This window comes from Salvelinus fontinalis, chromosome 30 (genome assembly GCF_029448725.1).
Source record: "Salvelinus fontinalis isolate EN_2023a chromosome 30, ASM2944872v1, whole genome shotgun sequence".
Lineage (NCBI taxonomy): Eukaryota > Metazoa > Chordata > Actinopteri > Salmoniformes > Salmonidae > Salvelinus > Salvelinus fontinalis.
The window spans coordinates 31519991-31537577 of record NC_074694.1 but is presented as its reverse complement, the minus strand read 5'-3'; the positions used below and the strand labels follow the sequence as shown (position 1 = coordinate 31537577).

At 44.3% G+C, this 17587-nt stretch overlaps 1 protein-coding gene and 1 pseudogene across 2 annotated transcripts in view; one reads left to right on the top strand and one right to left on the bottom strand.

The window, feature by feature from the left end:
* Positions 1–586: 586 nt before the first annotated feature.
* On the bottom strand, positions 587–7835 carry LOC129829043 (39S ribosomal protein L38, mitochondrial-like; annotated as a pseudogene).
* trim65 (tripartite motif containing 65) overlaps positions 6919–17587 on the top strand; it is a 26026-nt gene continuing 15357 nt past the window's right edge. The window contains exons 1-4 of one of the 2 annotated variants that reach the window (XM_055890479.1): positions 6919–7444; positions 10455–10902; positions 11153–11248; positions 16393–16623. In XM_055890479.1, the coding sequence (XP_055746454.1) occupies positions 10468–10902; positions 11153–11248; positions 16393–16623 (762 nt within the window). In that variant the 5' untranslated portion in view covers positions 6919–7444; positions 10455–10467. Of the gene's footprint in view, positions 7445–10427; positions 10903–11152; positions 11249–16392; positions 16624–17587 lie in introns of both variants that reach the window. The other variant, XM_055890478.1, reaches the window with a different exon arrangement.

Genomic DNA, 17587 nt, shown 5'->3' with positions numbered 1-17587 from the left:
AGTTTTGCCTTAAATCTACTTAAAATGTGGCAAAACCTGAAAATGGTTGTCTAGCAATGATCAACAACAAATTTGACAGAGCTTGAAGAATAGTTTTAATAAATGGGCAAATATTGCACAATCCAGGTGTGTAAAGACTCCCTGCTGTAATCGCGGCCAATGGTGCTTCTACAAAGTATTGACTATGGGGTGTGAATACTTACATAAATGAGATCTGTATTTCATAGAATAAATTTGCTAAAATGTTTTCATGTGTGTAGATCAATTTAATCCATATTAAATTCAGGCTGTAACAATGTGGAATAAGCCAAGGTGTATGAATACTTTCTAAAAGGCTTTCTCTAATTGATCCCTATATTCTGAACCAGTTCTCTCGATGTATGAGTCGGTCCCCTCAGTGCGATCCAACCCAGACTTTTATAGAATGCATGCTGGAAGCCACCAGCTGCCCAAATCGGTAACCTTTTAGGGTTTCTATAGTTTGAAATGTCAACAATTCTAATAAAAAAGGTACACCATATTTAAAGGGGTGGCTTAAAAGTGTTAGGTTCTAATTCTCAGAGTAAAAAACTCAACGGACACTATGAAAGGTTAACCAAGTTTATTCTGCTCAGAGGGTCGATACAGCTGCATTGACAAAACATGTTTCCACCACCACAAGTATATATATACTCCAATGTGGGCACTTCTCTCCAGTCCTTACATCTTTTATGGTTCAACAGGAAGACAAACCATTGTTTCTCCCTTAAGGGGATCTGACTTGACCTCAACCCCCTTGATGCCTAATCCAAAGATCTCCACCCATATCCCCTACAGCAATCCTGTGACTTGTGACTTCCTACCATCCTGTACAGCAGGACTCTCCAACCCTGGAAGAGAGAGAGGCCTGCTGGAGTCATGCGGTCCTGGTGCTTCCTGTAGAAATCGACAGTCTTAAATGTCCGCTGTGACAGAGATACAGGAAGCGTGTTACTGTGAAATTAACAGAGAGATGGTGGTCATGGAGCACAAATGATACTTGTATGTCCTGTTAGTCACCATGGTGATGGTCAGATGTCTTCATGGAAGTTGATGGTTCCTTCCTGTCTGAACAGGACAGACAAAGCGGTGAAAGCCGGTAGCCTTGGCAGGGATCGGGGCTAGATATCGACACAGGTCCTCTCCTGACCTCACAGCCCCACCTGGGATGTTAATCGCCCGTTTTTTTTTTTTTGCGACCAATTTGTGATTGTCCTCATTTCAAATGGTAATTAAACTAATCCTCATTAATTAAAAACAGATTATCTTTAAAGGGTCATTCTTAATCATCATATTGGTGGTGGAAGGAGTTCGTTACGGGCAATTCCACAGTAACAGAGTGATGTTGAGACACTGCAAAGTTAAACCATACAACTAACTATGCACAAGGACTACTTAACAATTTCCAACAAATATTTTACAAACACACATGAAGGACAGTGCAGATGCAAAGTTTGATAACAGAATGACAGTTTGTGCTGTTGGTACCTTCATTCTGTTACCAAACTTTGCATCTTCACTGTTCAAGTTAATGTGTTTTTGGAACATTTTTGGTGGAAATTAAGTCATACTTGTGCATAGAGTTGTATGGTTTGTTTAACTTGCAATCATGGGTTTTTGTTTGGTATACATTTAAAAAGTGTAAAATCAGAGTCTCCGCATTATTCTGTTACTGTGGAATTGCCCTTTCACTTACAAGTTTGACAAAAGCACAAAACAATAATCATTATTGCAATACTCACACCAGCCAGTGCACACACTCCCCTTCACTATCCAGCAGATGCTCATCTGAAATGAAGGAATCATTCAGTAAATATTTCTTTAGTCATACATTCGCATGGGGACACAGTGCCACCATGTGGACATGTTAAGAATTGGATTACAATTTATCACCGTATTCTCATATGGCTTATGAGTGTCTTACCTGGGCTGGTGAGCAGCAGTGTCCATAGGGAGCCCTATTCTGCCACAAAACTGACCTGAGGTGCTAAAGAAGCCTGTCACACACAGAGGAGGGCAGGTGAAATAGAAGAAAGAGCCAATCAGGATTCAGAGAGCTAAAAAATTATCTGAACAAAGATACGATAATTGTCACCGTATCTGTCATGAAAACTACTGTATGCCCTACGATTCATTTCTGTTACCTCTTTGGGCATCAAGTGATTCCCATAATGTACTTGTGCTGAGCTGTCTTGGTCGTAGCTGACGCGCAGTGTGACCCGGGGGACGAAGTAGGCCATGGGGAACAGATCCTTGAAGATCCCATAGTGATCCTCAAGCCTCTGGACGTGGTACGGGTCACTTGTCTCCTCCCAGCCTGCTTTCACCCGATCCAGGGGGACGTTGACTGGAAAAACAACAAAGCCTAACCTCATCAGGTGAATTGCTGACACCTACTGTACAGGGTAGTAAAAAATACCCCCAAAATAAAATGTTTTGGATTAACAAATTCATACTAATTATCAAAAATCAAAATCACTAAGCAAATTCACGCTACTACCCTGAATAAAAAAAAATAAAAAAAATAAAACTCCTTCAGTCGGATTTAAATGTTTAATCAGATCTCAACACAGGCTCAGGAACCTGGGAGAGTGGAACCTCTTCATTCAGTACTCCCTGTAACATTTCAGCTGTAAAGTCCTGGAGATCCAGAAATCTATTTGTCGCATTCACAATGTCTAGCTAATTAGAATGTTTTTATTAGTTTGACTAGTGCAATGTATCACTTGCGCTATAAACGCAAAAGTTCGTCTTCATTCTTAGTGTGTCGGGATCCTTCTCCTGCATGGCATTCACTGCAGACTGTGGGGACATCCACTAGCATCTAATCTCTACTCACTCCTTCAGCTATTTTCACTGCCTTCACATAGGAGACCTGCTGGATCGCCCTGATCCTAGCTACTGCAACCTCCATCCTTACAGGTCACTCCGGGAACGTGATTCCAATCACAGCAGCATGTTTCATCTGACCCTTCAACTACTGCATATTTATTCCTTAGACAAAACACTTGCCAAGTGTCCAAACGTTTTACAATTGTAACACTGCAGCGGCTTCTGTGCATACGGTGTCACCGTATATTTCTCATACATAAGGTTTACATTAAGTCGGGAGTACCACTTCGTCAAATGACAGTAAAACTGATGCGCAAATAAGCCTATCGTTCGATTAAAGCGACGTGCGTCTACCACTCCTGGAACGTTATTATTAAACCACACATCCTCTTTGTCCAACGAGAAGCAATGTAAAGACAGTTTCAAGATGGATATTTGCGCTTTCAAATCACTTGAGCCACAGACTCCAAATAAGTGTCATGATGTTGAAAAAATTGCGCTGCAACAGCACACGATTTGGACATTAATTCACTTTCCAAAGCTAATAAGCATGTGGAAATGTAAACAGCATTTTCTATTCCTAATTGAATTAGTTAGAGAGCGTAAACAAAGTACAAACATCTTTTTACATTGGAATTTCAATAGCTCCTTGGACATGTGACCTGACTTCAAACAAGGTTCAGAATATACCCTGACTACCCTTCTATATTGCACATCCTTTAGTTTGTCCATTTTCATCTCTCACGTTTACATGATTTTTTTACAAATTCAACATTTCAATAGCTATTTGGTCATCTGGCCTACTGACTTCAAACAAGGTTCAGAATGTACACTCAGTGGGCCTACACATTGCACACCCTTTTTGTCCATTTTCATCTCACACGATTTTACAAACTTTCAATGTTTTTCAATGTTTCTAATTTCAATAGTTCCTTGGTCATGTGACCTCAAACTACTTTCAGAATGTCCACTGACTACACTTCTATATTTCACACCCTTTAGTTTGTCCATTTTCATCTCACACAATTTTACATGAATATTTCAAACTTCAATATCTCCTTGGTAATGTGACCTACTGACCTCAAACTACTTTCAGAATGTCCACGGTATAAGGGCACAAGGCAAGACCCAAATGCAGACATAGGAGGCAGATGGTTGAGCTCCGATAATTATTATAAGAAAGGGAGTAGGCAAAGGGAGGTCGGGGACAGGCGAGAGTTCATAAACCAGGTCAGAGTCCAAACAGTACCAGACGATAGGCAGTCTCGAGGTCAAGCCAGGCAGGGGTCCAAAACCAGATCAGAGTCCAAAACAGTACAAGGGGATAGGCAGGCTGATAGTCAGAACTGGCAGAGTGGTCAGGCAGGCGGGTTCGGAGTCAGGACAGGCAAGGGTCGAAACCAGGAGAACTAGAAACAAACAGACTGGGAAAAGTAGGCGCAAGGAAAAACGCTGGTTGACTTGGCAAACAAGACGAACTGGCACAGAGACAGGAAACATAGGGATGTATACATTGGGGATAATAAGCGACACCTGGAGGGGTGGAGACAATCACAAGGACAGGTGAACCAGATCAGTGTGACACACGGACTGGCGCCACGAGGCATCCAGTGCGGTAACGCGACGGATCACGTAAAAGCTGGCGGGAGCCCCGGGGAGTGTTCTCTTTTCTTTGTGATGGGCAGAGCGCCCTGGAATGGGTTTGCCCCGAGAGAGGGGCCCAAGCCCTGGAAAGCGTTGTGGTTTCGGAGGCATCCGGTGAACTCTCCCTGGCCCTTGAAAATCTGGGGGAAGAGGGTGTAAATCTCATGCCGGGCCGTACCCATGTCCACAGCAGGTCTCCAAGGTGAACAGCCTCTGGCATGTTATAACAATGTAGGTAAGGGAAGTTGGCAAAAAAAAGATCCGTAACTTCGGGATAAGGATTGGCTCTAAGGGCTGGGGTGCGAAGCGGGGCTGGGCTCGAGCCGCATCTAGGGGAGCAGTCGCTCTGTCGCCCTCCTCTCGCCACCATTGGAAGTTCATTGTGCAGCCTCTCGCGGTCTCGCGTGTGTGGTTTCGCAAGCGGCTGCGTGCAGGGGTTCGTCGGGGTGGTGTCCGTCGGCAGGGGTGTTGGGTCCGGTGGTTGGCGGCGGCAACTCTGGACGCGCGCCAGACCTTTCTCGCGGATCTCCCCAGACTACGGCACTCGCCGGCCCCCCACATTGTGGGTGGGGCAGTCTCCTCTACGCTCACTTGACTTGAGATGGAGACTAAACCCATTGGCCCCGCAGTGATAGGGCATTGCATGGATCTGGCTCATGCCCTACGAAGTGGGGAGAGGTATCTCCAGCTTGTCTGGGGAGGTAGGCCTACATCTGATGTGGGTAGTGCCATCCACGCTTATTGATTTGCTGCGGAACCATAAAATGGACGGAAGAAGCCTAGGTTCCCACTGGGCACGGATCACTGAACGTCAACTTGATGAAATTCAAAGGAACATACCCACCTGTCGCGGTCGCACTCAAATCACCCGTTGGGTGACTGTGACCCCCTCATGTCAAAGTGAGGAATATCGATGAAGCGCTGGTAAAGGTGGAGGGCTGACTGGGCAAGCAAATGATTGAAAGGGGATGATTCTTTTCTGTTGCTTCTTCCAACACCCAGTTGATGGTGCCGCTAGATACTGCAAGGGGTATTTGGTTCTCAAGCCTATAAGTATTGCGCTGGCACTTGATGTCGATTGGGTAAAAAAAAAGCAGCTAATGTCCGCAGAAGGTTAGTAGCGACAACTGATGTCCAGTTTGTAAGACAGAAAAGCCTCTGATGATACCACCGGACCTTACTCAGGGGCAGCACTCAGGCTGTGGAGGTTGGGGACTTAGTCTGTGAGCAGAAAAAAGCAGGCGGGTCACTAGGAGCACAGAGCTTGTTTCAGTTTACCAGGTGCACATGGTTCCTGACAGCAGGACTATAGATGTTTTAGTAATTCCAAGGAGTAAGCTATACTCTAAGGCCAAGGGAGAGGGGTGTTGACCGGGTAAGGAGAGTAGGTGTGGAGGCCTGGAGGTCTGTAGTTCCAGGGAGTAAGCTATACACTCTCAGGCCCAGGGAGAGGGCAAGCAGGCAGGCAGGGAGTGTAGGCCTAGAGGCCAGGAATCAGAGGTCACCAGGTCAATGGGGGCCTCCCTGGAGGTCAGGAAGCCCCCAGGGAGAAGGCCCAAGTGAATAGGTTTGTGAGTGACACTGTCCTTCAGAGGGGCAGAGCAGGCAAATGAATGTAAAATTGTGTGAGATGAAAATGGACAAACTAAAGGGTGTGCAATGTGTAGGCCCACTGACTGTACATTCTAAACTTTGTTTTAAGTCAGTAGGTCACATGACAGAGCTATTGAAATTCAAAAATGTAAATAAATAATTAAAATAGTGCGAGATCGACAAAAAACAATATATATATATATATAGATATATATATATATATAAATACATCGTGAAAAAAAGTGTGCAATGTGTGTCTATGCCTGCGGGGTTAGCTAGAACCAGTTTCTAACATTTTAGAACTAATTGAAATTTGACATGTTTGATTTGTCACTATGTTGACGGTCCCTAACTGCTGTTGGTGGACGTAAGGATTACAGGCGAATATCCGTCGAATATTCAACCTGAAACTGTCTTTACCTCGGTCAAACGAGACACCAGAGACAACACCTTTAACCGGTGATCTACTCTGAAAAGCATAGCTTTGCACATCATATGTCGACATCTTGAAGAGCCAGAGAGCTCTCCTATTTTGCGATTTTGACACACGAAATGAACATCATACCGCTCATGAGTCCTGGTCACAATGACCGATTCCACTTTACCCAATTCGTTATTCACCATCTTCGAGACCGTAAACTGAGTCAACCTTGCTCGTGAATAGCACTCACCATAAACTGCTGTTGATTTCCAACTTTAGCCCCTTTTACTCTACTCTTCTTCTCCATCGTCCACACATTCTCACCAACTGTACTCGCGCCAAGAGAATAGCACAAGACCTCCACTTCCACCGGGCGCTGTCTGACTTTGGTGAATGAAGAAACGCAAACTGTAACATCCGGTAAGTGGGGATAGGTATGTGTAAGCGTACTTCGTCATCATGTGGAGCGTCTGCCATGTTCAAACCAACTCGGAAATCTCTGTCTTCCGACTTTTTAAAATGTATTTCTTATTTAACCTTTATTGAACTAGGCAAGTCAGTTAAGACCAAATTATTATTTACAATTACGGCATATACTTGCCAAACCCGGACGACGCTGGAACAATTGTGCGCCGCCCTATGGTACTCCCAATCACGGCCGGTTGTGATACAGCCTGGACTTCAGTTTATTCAAGACAACTGTGAACTCGGAAAAACGAACTCCGACTGAGAAAAATGTTTTGGATGATCATCCAACTAGGAATTCCAAATCGGGCCTCCTTCCAGTGCTCCGACTTTCCGACCTGCAGATCACTGACATCGTGAATTTACCTCGTTTTTTCCGAATTCCCAGTTGTCTTGAACGCTGTATTTCGGCAAGGCGGATTCCCAGCAACTGTATTTACGTCAGATGCCCTAATTTATTATATTGCACTGGTGAGCTACATTTACTTTTAAGTGGAATTTTAGCTAGAATTATACATGTGAAAAGTTTTACCTTTAATCCGTTTGGCTAGTATCATAAAACTGTAACGTTACTCATATTTCGACTTGATAGCTGTCTTTTTACTGTAATCATGGTTACAAAGTAACGTTAGCTAGCTACATTAGCTATGTATTAACGTTAGCGCCCTGGCTAGTATCTACTGTGATGTCATTCATTCGAAATAGCTAGGCTAGCTACAAACTACTGGCTTTGCTATAGCCTATGTAACATCGTTTGACCCACTCACCGTATGGCATCAAATGACAACATCTCATAGTGTATAACGTTAATTCCTTTGTAATGGTCGAGTTCCTCATAATGTCCAACTGTCACCATGGTCATTCTCCGAAATATACAGTGTATATATATACAGTATATATATACAGTATATATATACAGTATATATATATATATATATATATATATATATATATATATATTAGGTTATATATATATATATTAGGTTATATATATATATTAGGTTATATATATATATTAGGTTATATATATATATATACACACAGTACAAGTAAAAAGTTTGGGGACACCTAATCATTCCAGGGTTTTTCTTTATTTTTACTATTTTCTACATTGTCGAATAATAGTGAAGACATCAAAACTATGAAATAACACATATGGAATCATGTAGTAACCAAAAAAGTGTTCTTTAAAGTAGCCACCCTTTGCCTTGATGACAGCTTTGCACACTCTTGGCATTCTCTCAACCAGCTTCATGACATAGTCACCTGGAACGCATTTAAATTAACAGGTGCGCCTTGTTAAAAGTTAATTTGTGGAATTTCTTTCCTTAATGCGTTTGAGACAATCAGTTGTATTGTGACATGGTAGGAGTGGTATACAGAAGATAGCCCTATTTGGTAAAAGACCAAGTCCATATTATGGCAAGAACAGCTCAAATAAGCGAAGAGAAATGACAGTCAATCCGGAAAATTTGATGGTTTTTGCGATCAAGTGCTATGATGAAACTGACTCTCATGAGGATCGCCACAGGAAAGGAAGACCCAGAGTTACCTCTGCTGCAGAGGATAAGTTCATTCAAGTTATCTGCACCTCAGATTACAGCCCAAATAAATGCTACACAGAGTTCAAGTAACAGACACATCTCAATATCAACTGTTCAGGGGAGTCTGCAAGAATCAGGCCTTCATGGTCGAATTGCTGCAAAGAAACCACTACTAAAGGACACCAATAAGAAGAAGAGACTTGCTTGGTCCAAGAAACACGAGCAATGGACATTAGACCGGTGGAAATCTGTCCTTTGGTCTGAGTCCAAATTTGAGATTTTTGGTTCCAACCGCTGTGTCTTTGTGAGACGCCGTGTGGGTGAACGGATGATCTCTGCATGTGTGGTTCCCATCGTGAAGCATGGAGGAGGTTTGCACTTCGTGGGACTATCATTTGTTTTTCAACAGGACAATGACCTAAAACACACCTCCAGGCTGTGTAAGGGCTATTTGGCCAAGGAGAGGGATGGAGTGCTGCATCAGATGACCTGGCCTCCACAATCACCTGACCTCAACCCAATTAAGATGGTCTGGGATGAGTTGGACCGCAAGTGAAGGAAAAGCAGCCAACAAGTGCTCAGCATATGTGGGAACTTCTTGAAGACTGTTGGAAAAGCATTCCTTATGAAGCTGGTAGAGAGAATGCTATGAGTGCAAAGCTGTCATCAAGGCAAAGGTTGGCTACTTTGAAGAATCAAACATTTTAAATATATTTTGATTTGATGAACACTTGTTTGCTTACTACATGATTCCATGTGTGTTATTTCATAGTTTTGATGTCTTCACTATTATTCTACAATGTAGAAAATAGTCAAAATAAAGAAAAACCCTTGAATGAGTAGGTCTGTCAAAATCTTTGACTCATACTGTATATGGCACATCTTTTTGTCATGTAACTATTTTTGTAACTATCGCTAACAGAATATACACACCTTGAATGACATACCTATAGTAGAGAAGAGGAGAACATCTTTCTCACGATGTCAACTTTACTTCTCAACTCCTAATATTAGGCAAGTTACACTCATTGGAGCTATTTAAAATCACTGGAGTATCTGACAAAGGCTTTTAAAAAGCACCTGCAAGTACCAGTTATGGCAAGTGCCACTGGTAAGCTTTCTTGACTTAATTTTTGCCAACAAGACTAACCTTTGTTTAACCAGCTAAACGGGCACTATAAGATATATATTTTGTAAAGTTACCTTTCTGTCTAATAGGCTGTGTTCACAGGAGGTTGGTGGCACCTTAATTGGGGAGGATGGGCTCGTGGTAATGGCTGAAGCGGAATTGGTGGAATTGTATCAAATACATGGTTAGCCAGCCATTAGTATGATCTGTCCTCCCTCAGCAGCCTCCACTGGCTGTGTTAGAGTTTACACTTCCTCCTCCAATTGTAATGTGGGGAGGTCAAAATAAAGCAAAATCTATTCATTTTAAAATGTTGATTACTTCTCCTTGGCATTCACCTGATGATAAGATGTGAATTAAATATTTTTTGCTAACATATGATGGGGGTCGCCAGTTTGCCTGGGTGGTAGTCCCTGGGCAAGAAAGGTTGAAGACCCCTGTCCTAAATGGCTCTTTGTCTCGTGATGCTGTCGACAATAAATAAATGAACATGTTACAGTAGGCCAGTACACAATAATGGGACAGTATCATAGCTAGCTACAGCATGATGCAATCTTAGAATCAAGATTGAAATCCATATGCATGTTATGTAGCTACTTTATCAGCAACCTACATCATGTCATCAAGCTTCCAATTGGCTCATTCATCCCCCTCCTCTCCCCTGTAACTATTCCCCAGGTCGTTGCTGCAAATGAGAACGTGTTCTCAGTCAACTTACCTGGTAAAATAACGGTAAAAAAAAAAAAAATGTCCAACTTCTCCCATTCATTTCTCTCCACAGATCTGAAGAGGTGTGTTCTGTTCACAGATCTACTGGAGGGATGGAGACGCACAATTTGTCCTGCGCCATTTGCTTGGACCGCTTCAAAGTCCCAGTCACCATCCCATGCGGTCACACCTTCTGTCGAGACTGCATCACAACTCACTGGGACACCAAGTCCAGGTCGGACATCGGGCCGCATTGCCCTATCTGCAACGAGAAATTCCCCACTAGACCCATCCTAAAACGCAACGTGTCCCTGTCCGTTCTGGCTGAGGCCACAGCGAACAGTGCTGGTGCATTCGGGAGAGGCACTGTACCGGTTATGAGGGGCGACATGGCCAGAGCCACGCCCCTGATTCTGTGTGACCGACACAAGAAGTCCCTGGTGTACTACTGCCGGAAGGACAACATGTGTGTGTGCTGCGAGTGTGCCATCTCCGAGTGTAAGAACCACGAGAAAGTGCTGGTGGAGGCTGAGAAGGAGAACCGAGAGGTGAGTGTCAGACAGACCGTAAGTGGCTCCTATGTTTTTGTGACCGTCAAAGAGATGAACAAAAACAAAATCTGCCACAGCCCCGTTGGCTGCCTGTGACCCAACACTAACTCCTGGAAAACACTGATACTATATATATATACACACTGTATTCTCTCTGACAGGTCAACATTTGTGTGCTGCAAATGTCATGAAATTGAATTCATACTCTGCTGCATATCCTTGTGGTATTGTCTATCTGTTTGAACAGTTACTACTGAGGAAGAAGAGTGTGGAGGTGGGAATATGTATGGAGGAGACTGAGAGGAGCATCACTGAGCTGACAGAGAACATCGCCAAAGCCAAGGTAACGTTGTTTTTTACAGTGACCGTCACTACACCTTTATATTGAAAGTACCATAGTCAATGGATAGGCCTACATTGGTTCATTGCGAAAAGGTTTCCTCTAATTGCAAGGTAGATTTGTCGGATATTAGTCGCATTGTTTCAAATTAGGGCTGTGACGGTCATGGACATTTGGATGAAGGTTATTTGTCAGCAATATGACCGCAGCCACTTTATAATCATTCAGTATATATTTTTTAAGATGCATATTTTGTCCTCCACTCCTGAATGCAGGTGCTACTGCTGAAAGTTGTCTATGCAGCCTAAGACTCGTTTTCTACAACACCTTGCTTGTTTCAGCAAAGTTTAATCACGTTAAAAATGGGGATGTAACGATTCACATAGGCATCTGTCCATGATTCAAATGTTTAAGATACAAGTGCATCGGTCTGCGGACCCCAAAACCGATCAAAATGTAGCATGCATCGTTCATAAAAATCAATTCCAAATGTTACGAAATGCCGGTTCACAAAAATGTTTTGCTCATATTACATTCTTTCTACCTTCTGAAAATACCTCTCATCTTTTGTGACAACTGTCAAAGACTCCAGCCACCCAAGCCACAGACTGATCACTCAGCTACTGTTCGGCAAACGGTACCAGAGCATTGGCTCTCGGACGAACAGGCTCCGAGACAGCTTCCACCCCCAAGCCATAAGACTTCTAAATAGCCAGACTGCTGAATAGTCAATTAAGGGTACCCAAACTATCGGCACTGACCCTACACACACTCACTAGACTATATAAACACAAACCATATACACACACACACACACTCACTCACACACAACATTGACACCCCACACGCATACACTATGTTAGGTTCTAAATAACAGGGTAAAAACGTACGGACAACTATAAAAACTCAAACCAAGTTTATTCACCCAAAGGGTCAGACAGACAGCTGAACAGACAAAGATGTGTTTCCACCAGCACAAGTGTATATACCTCAATTTGGGTGAAGTCTCCTCCTTCCCTCTAAACATTACATCTTTATTGCTAGGCAGGAAGTTAAGTGATGCGGATAATAAACTGTTCCTTCTCCCTTAATGTGACCTGACCTAGGCCCCCATTCCTCACTAAACCACAGCTCTCCACCCTTATCAGTGACTGCAACCATGTGATTGCCTTAACTTTACTCAGTACATTCCAAGCTTAATTGACTCCACCATATACATTCCTCCTACAGACTAACTTCTGGTGTAGAAACCAAACTGTGGCACTCCTCATTTCAATAAGATACCTGATGATTAACAATATTTCAAGTTTAGAAATCATAACCCATCAAATATATACGCACACACCTTTATACTCATCATTTGCTGCTGCTGCTCTGTTCTTTATTTTACTCTTATTATTATCTGCCCCCAGCTGTGCTCTGGACACCATATGTGAACTGATTGCCCCCCATCTATCTTCAGAGCTCGTGCTGCTAGGCGACCTAAACTAGAACATGCTTAACACCCCAGCCATCCTACAATCTAAGCTTGATGCCCTCGATCTCACACAAATTATCAATGAACCTACCAGGTACCACCCCAAAGCCGTAAACACGGGCACCCTCATAGATATCATCCTAACCAACTTGCCCTCTAAATACACCTCTGCTGTTTTCAACCAAGATCTCAGCGACCACTGCCTCATTGCCTGCATCCGTAATGGGTCAGCGGTCAAACGACCTCCACTCATCACTGTCAAACGCTCCCTGAAACACTTCAGCGAGCAGGCCTTTCTAATCGACCTGGCCGGGGTATCCTGGAAGGATATTGATCTCATCCCGTCAGTAGAGGATGCCTGGTTATTTTTTTTAAATGCCTTCCTCACCATCTTAAATAAGCATGCCCCATTCAAGAAATTTAGAACCAGTACCAGATATAGCCCTTGGTTCTCTCCAGACCTGACTGCCCTTAACCAACACAAAAACATCCTATGGCGTTCTGCATTAGCATCGAACAGCCTCCGTGATATGCAACTTTTCAGGGAAGCTAGAAACCAATATACACAGGCAGTTAGAAAAGCCAAGGCTAGCTTTTTCAAGCAGAAATTTGCTCCCTGCAACACAAACTCAAAAAAGTTCTGGGACACTGTAAAGTCCATGGAGAATAAGAACATCTCCTCCCAGCTGCCCACTGCACTGAAGATAGGAAACACTGTCACCACCGACAAATCCACTATAATTGAGAATTTCAATAAGCATTTTTCTACGGCTGGCCATGCTTTCCACCTGGCTACCCCTACCCCGGTCAACAGCACTGCACCCCTCACAGCTACTCGCTCAAACCTTCCCCATTTCTCCTTCTCCCAAATCCAGTCAGCTGATATTCTGAAAGAGCTGCAAAATCGGGACCCCTACAAATCAGCCGGGCTAGATAATCTAGACCCTTTCTTTCTAAAATTATCTGCTGAAATTGTTGCCAACCCTATTACTAGCCTGTTCAACCTCTCTTTCGTGTCGTCTGAGATTCCCAAAGATTGGAAAGCAGCTGCGGTCATCCCCCTCTTCAAACCTACCAACCAGTAAGAATTCTGGCTCTCACAGACCTGTTAGTTTTTCTTTAAGAAGCCCTCCTGTTCTCCACTCATTACCTGTATTAACTGCACCTGTTTGAACTCGTTACCTGTATAAAAGACACTTGTCCACACACTCAATCAAATAGACTCCAACCTCTCCACAATAGCCAAGACCAGAGAGCTGTGTAAGGACATCAGGGATAAAATTGTAGACCTGCACAAGGCTGGGATGGGCTACAGGACAATAGGCAAGCAGCTTGGTGAGAAGGCAACAACTGTTGGCGCAATTATTAGAAAATGGAAGAAGTTCAAGAGGACGGTCAATCACCCTCGGTCTGGGGCTCCATGCAAGATCTCACCTCGTGGGGCATCAATGATCATGAGGAAGGTGAGGGATCAGCCCAGAACTACACGGCAGGACCTGGTCAATGACCTGAAGAGAGCTGGGACCACAGTCTCAAAGAAAACCATTAGTAACACACTACGCCGTCATGGATTAAAATCCTGCAGCGCATGCAAGGTCCCCCTGCTCAAGCCAGCGCATGTCCAGGCCCGTCTGAAGTTTGCCAATGACCATCTGGATGATCCAGAGGAGGAATGGGAGAAGGTCATGTGGTCTGATGAGACAAAAATAGAGCTTTTTGGTCTAAACTCCACTCGCTGTGTTTGGAGGAAGAAGAAGGATGAGTACAACCCCAAGAACACCATCCCAACCGTGAAGCATGGAGGTGGAAACATCATTCTTTGGGGATGCTTTTCAGCAAAGGGGACAGGACGACTGCACCGTATTGAGGGGAGGATGGATGGGGCCATGTATCGCAAGATCTTGGCTAACAACCTCCTTCCCTCAGTAAGAGCATTGAAGATGGGTCGTGGCTGGGTCTTCCAGCATGACAACGACCCGAAACACACAGCCAGGGCAACTAAGGAGTGAGAAGCATCTCAAGGTCCTGGAGTGGCCTAGCCAGTCTCCAGACCTGAACCCAATAGAAAATCTTTGGAGGGAGCTGAAAGTCCCTATTGCCCAGCGACAGCCCCGAAACCTGAAGGATCTGGAGAAGGTCTGTATGGAGGAGTGGGCCAAAATCCCTGCTGCAGTGTGTGCAAACCTGGTCAAGAACTACAGGAAACGTATGATCTCTGTAATTGCAAACAAAGGTTTCTGTACCAGATATGAAGTTCTGCTTTTCTGATTTGTCAAATACTTATGTCATGCAATAAAATGCAAATTAATTACTTAAAAATCATACAATGTGATTTTCTGGATTTTTGTTTTATATTCCGTCTCTCACAGTTGAAGTGTACCTATGATAAAAAATTACAGACCTCTACATGCTTTGTAAGTAGGAAACACTGCCGATTTTGCAGGTTATCCAATACTTGTTCTCCCCACTGTACATAATTTACACACACACACTTTTTATTTTATTTAAGCCTCATTTTACCAGGTCAGTTGACTGAGAAAACATTCTCATTTACAGCAACAACCTGGGGAGTAGTTACAGGGGAGAGGTGGGAGATGAATGAGCCAATTAGAAGCTGGGGATGATTAGGTGGCCATGATGGTGGTGAGGGCCAGATTGGAAATTTAGCCAGGACACCGGGGTTAACACCTCTACTCTTATGTCCTTTGGTGACCCCAGAGTCAGGACGCCCGTTTAATATCCCATCCGAAATACAGCACACCCTAAACAGGGAAATGTCCCGAATCACTGCCTTGGGGTATTGAGATATTTATTTTAGGTCAGAGGAAAAAGTGCCTCCTACTGTCCCTCAAACACCACTTTCAGCAGCATCTGGTCTCCCATCCAGGGACCGACTATGCTTAGCTTCAGTGGCAAGCCAGCATGGGGATGCAGGGTGGTATGCTGCACTAGCGCACATGCACACAGTCTTGTGACACACAATTCAGTCCCATTCAAAATCCTATTTTCCCTAACCCGTACTCTTAACCTAACCCCAAAACCTAACCTTAGCCCTAAACATAACCCTAACCCTTAACATAATTCTAACCTTAACACTAACTTGTTCTCAACTAGCCTACCTGGTTAAATAAAGGTGAAATAAAATAAATAAAGGGGGGGATTCCTGGTCCCCACAAGAATAGTTAAACACGTCCACCTCCACACACACAAACAAACACACACAATGAGGGGATTCCTGGTCCCCACAAGAATAGTTAAACACGTCCACCTCCACACACACAAACACACACAATGAGGCCCTTGTCTACATTCCTAGAGTCAGATGAACTTGTGGATACCATTTTTATGTCTCTGCGTGCAGTTGCTAACTAGCACCAGTGCAATTGCTAACTCGCGTTAGCGCAATGACGAAGTCTATGAGTTCAACTGACTCTGGTGAAGTAAAAAAATAAAATGTGAACGTAATGAGTTTTTTTATTTTCATGACGGTCTTCATCCATAATCTGCGGCTACACAAGCCAGCCCTAATTTCAATATTGGTTTATTGGAAAGTTGACACCTCTCTCACTGCAGTGTCAACTACAATCCTAAATACCTCTACTATCCTTGTCTCTATATGGTAAATGTTTCCCTCTTACTGTTCTCACCCCCAACTTCTCCCCCTCTGTAGGTGACCCTGCAGCAGACCTCCCACTGGGTGAATGCCAAGTTCTCCATGCTGTTGAAGGTGCTAGCAGAGAAACAGGAGTCTACAGAGAACTTCATTGAGCAGGAGAAGGAGGCTTCCCTCTCCCAGGTGGAGGCTAGGTTGGAGGAGCTACAGGAGAGGGCCAGGCAACTCGGGGAGCGCCAGAGCCAGATCGCAACTCTTCGCAACCTGCCCGACATCCAGCTAATACAGGTTAGCATTGACATATTTTCCCAAATAGATTGGATTTTTACCGGCATACAGAATGACCTATCCCCAAAAACAATATGCTGAGATCATTTATCTCAGAGCTGGTTTTACATGTAAGCATTCACTGCTATAAAACTTGTCAGTTAGGAGACTCAAGCCTAGTGTGCACAGAGCAGAGTAATAGAAATGTTTGAAATGATTGATAACCTTGATATTTAGCACTGACACCGTTCCCTCCTGATTCAGGCAGCATCCTCTATTTACAGACCATTGATATGTTCTACTCCTCCCCAGTAAACAAATCACATCAGAATATAACAAGATTGAACCCAAGTGCAGACTCAGACGAGGAGACAGGGATAAGGTTACCAAGGTATTTATTGAAAAGCAGGGGGAGATGGGGTGCAGGCCAGGGGGAGCTCGGCGGGTAGCAGGAAACTAGGAACTGAGGCTGGGGCAAGGGGAGTAGGGGCAGGGTAGGCAGGTCCGGAGCGGCAGGGCACCCAGCAGCACTCCTCAGGCCCGTATCCTTCCCAGTCCACCAGGTACTGCCAGCCGCGACCCCGACGGACGCACGTCCAGAAGCTGCCGGACGGTATAGGCAGGATGGTCATCAATGAGCCGGGGGGGTGGAGGAGCTGCTACAGGAGGAGACAGGTTTAATCAGGGATACATGGAAGATAGGGTGGATCCTGAGAGGGGCTGGGAGTTTCAGGCGCACAGCAGAGCGGTTAATGACACAGTCAATCTCAAAGGGCCAATGAATCGGGAGGAAAGTTTCTTCGATGCCACTTTCAATGGCAGGTGAAGAGAGCCATACCTTTTGGCTTGGGGTGTAGACTGGAGCTGAGGCACGGCGACGATTGGCTTGGGACTGGGTCCTGGAGGAGGCACGGGGAAGAGAAGCCTGTGCCTTCCTCCAGGTACGAGGACAACGGTGCATATGGTCATGGACAGAGGGGACCTC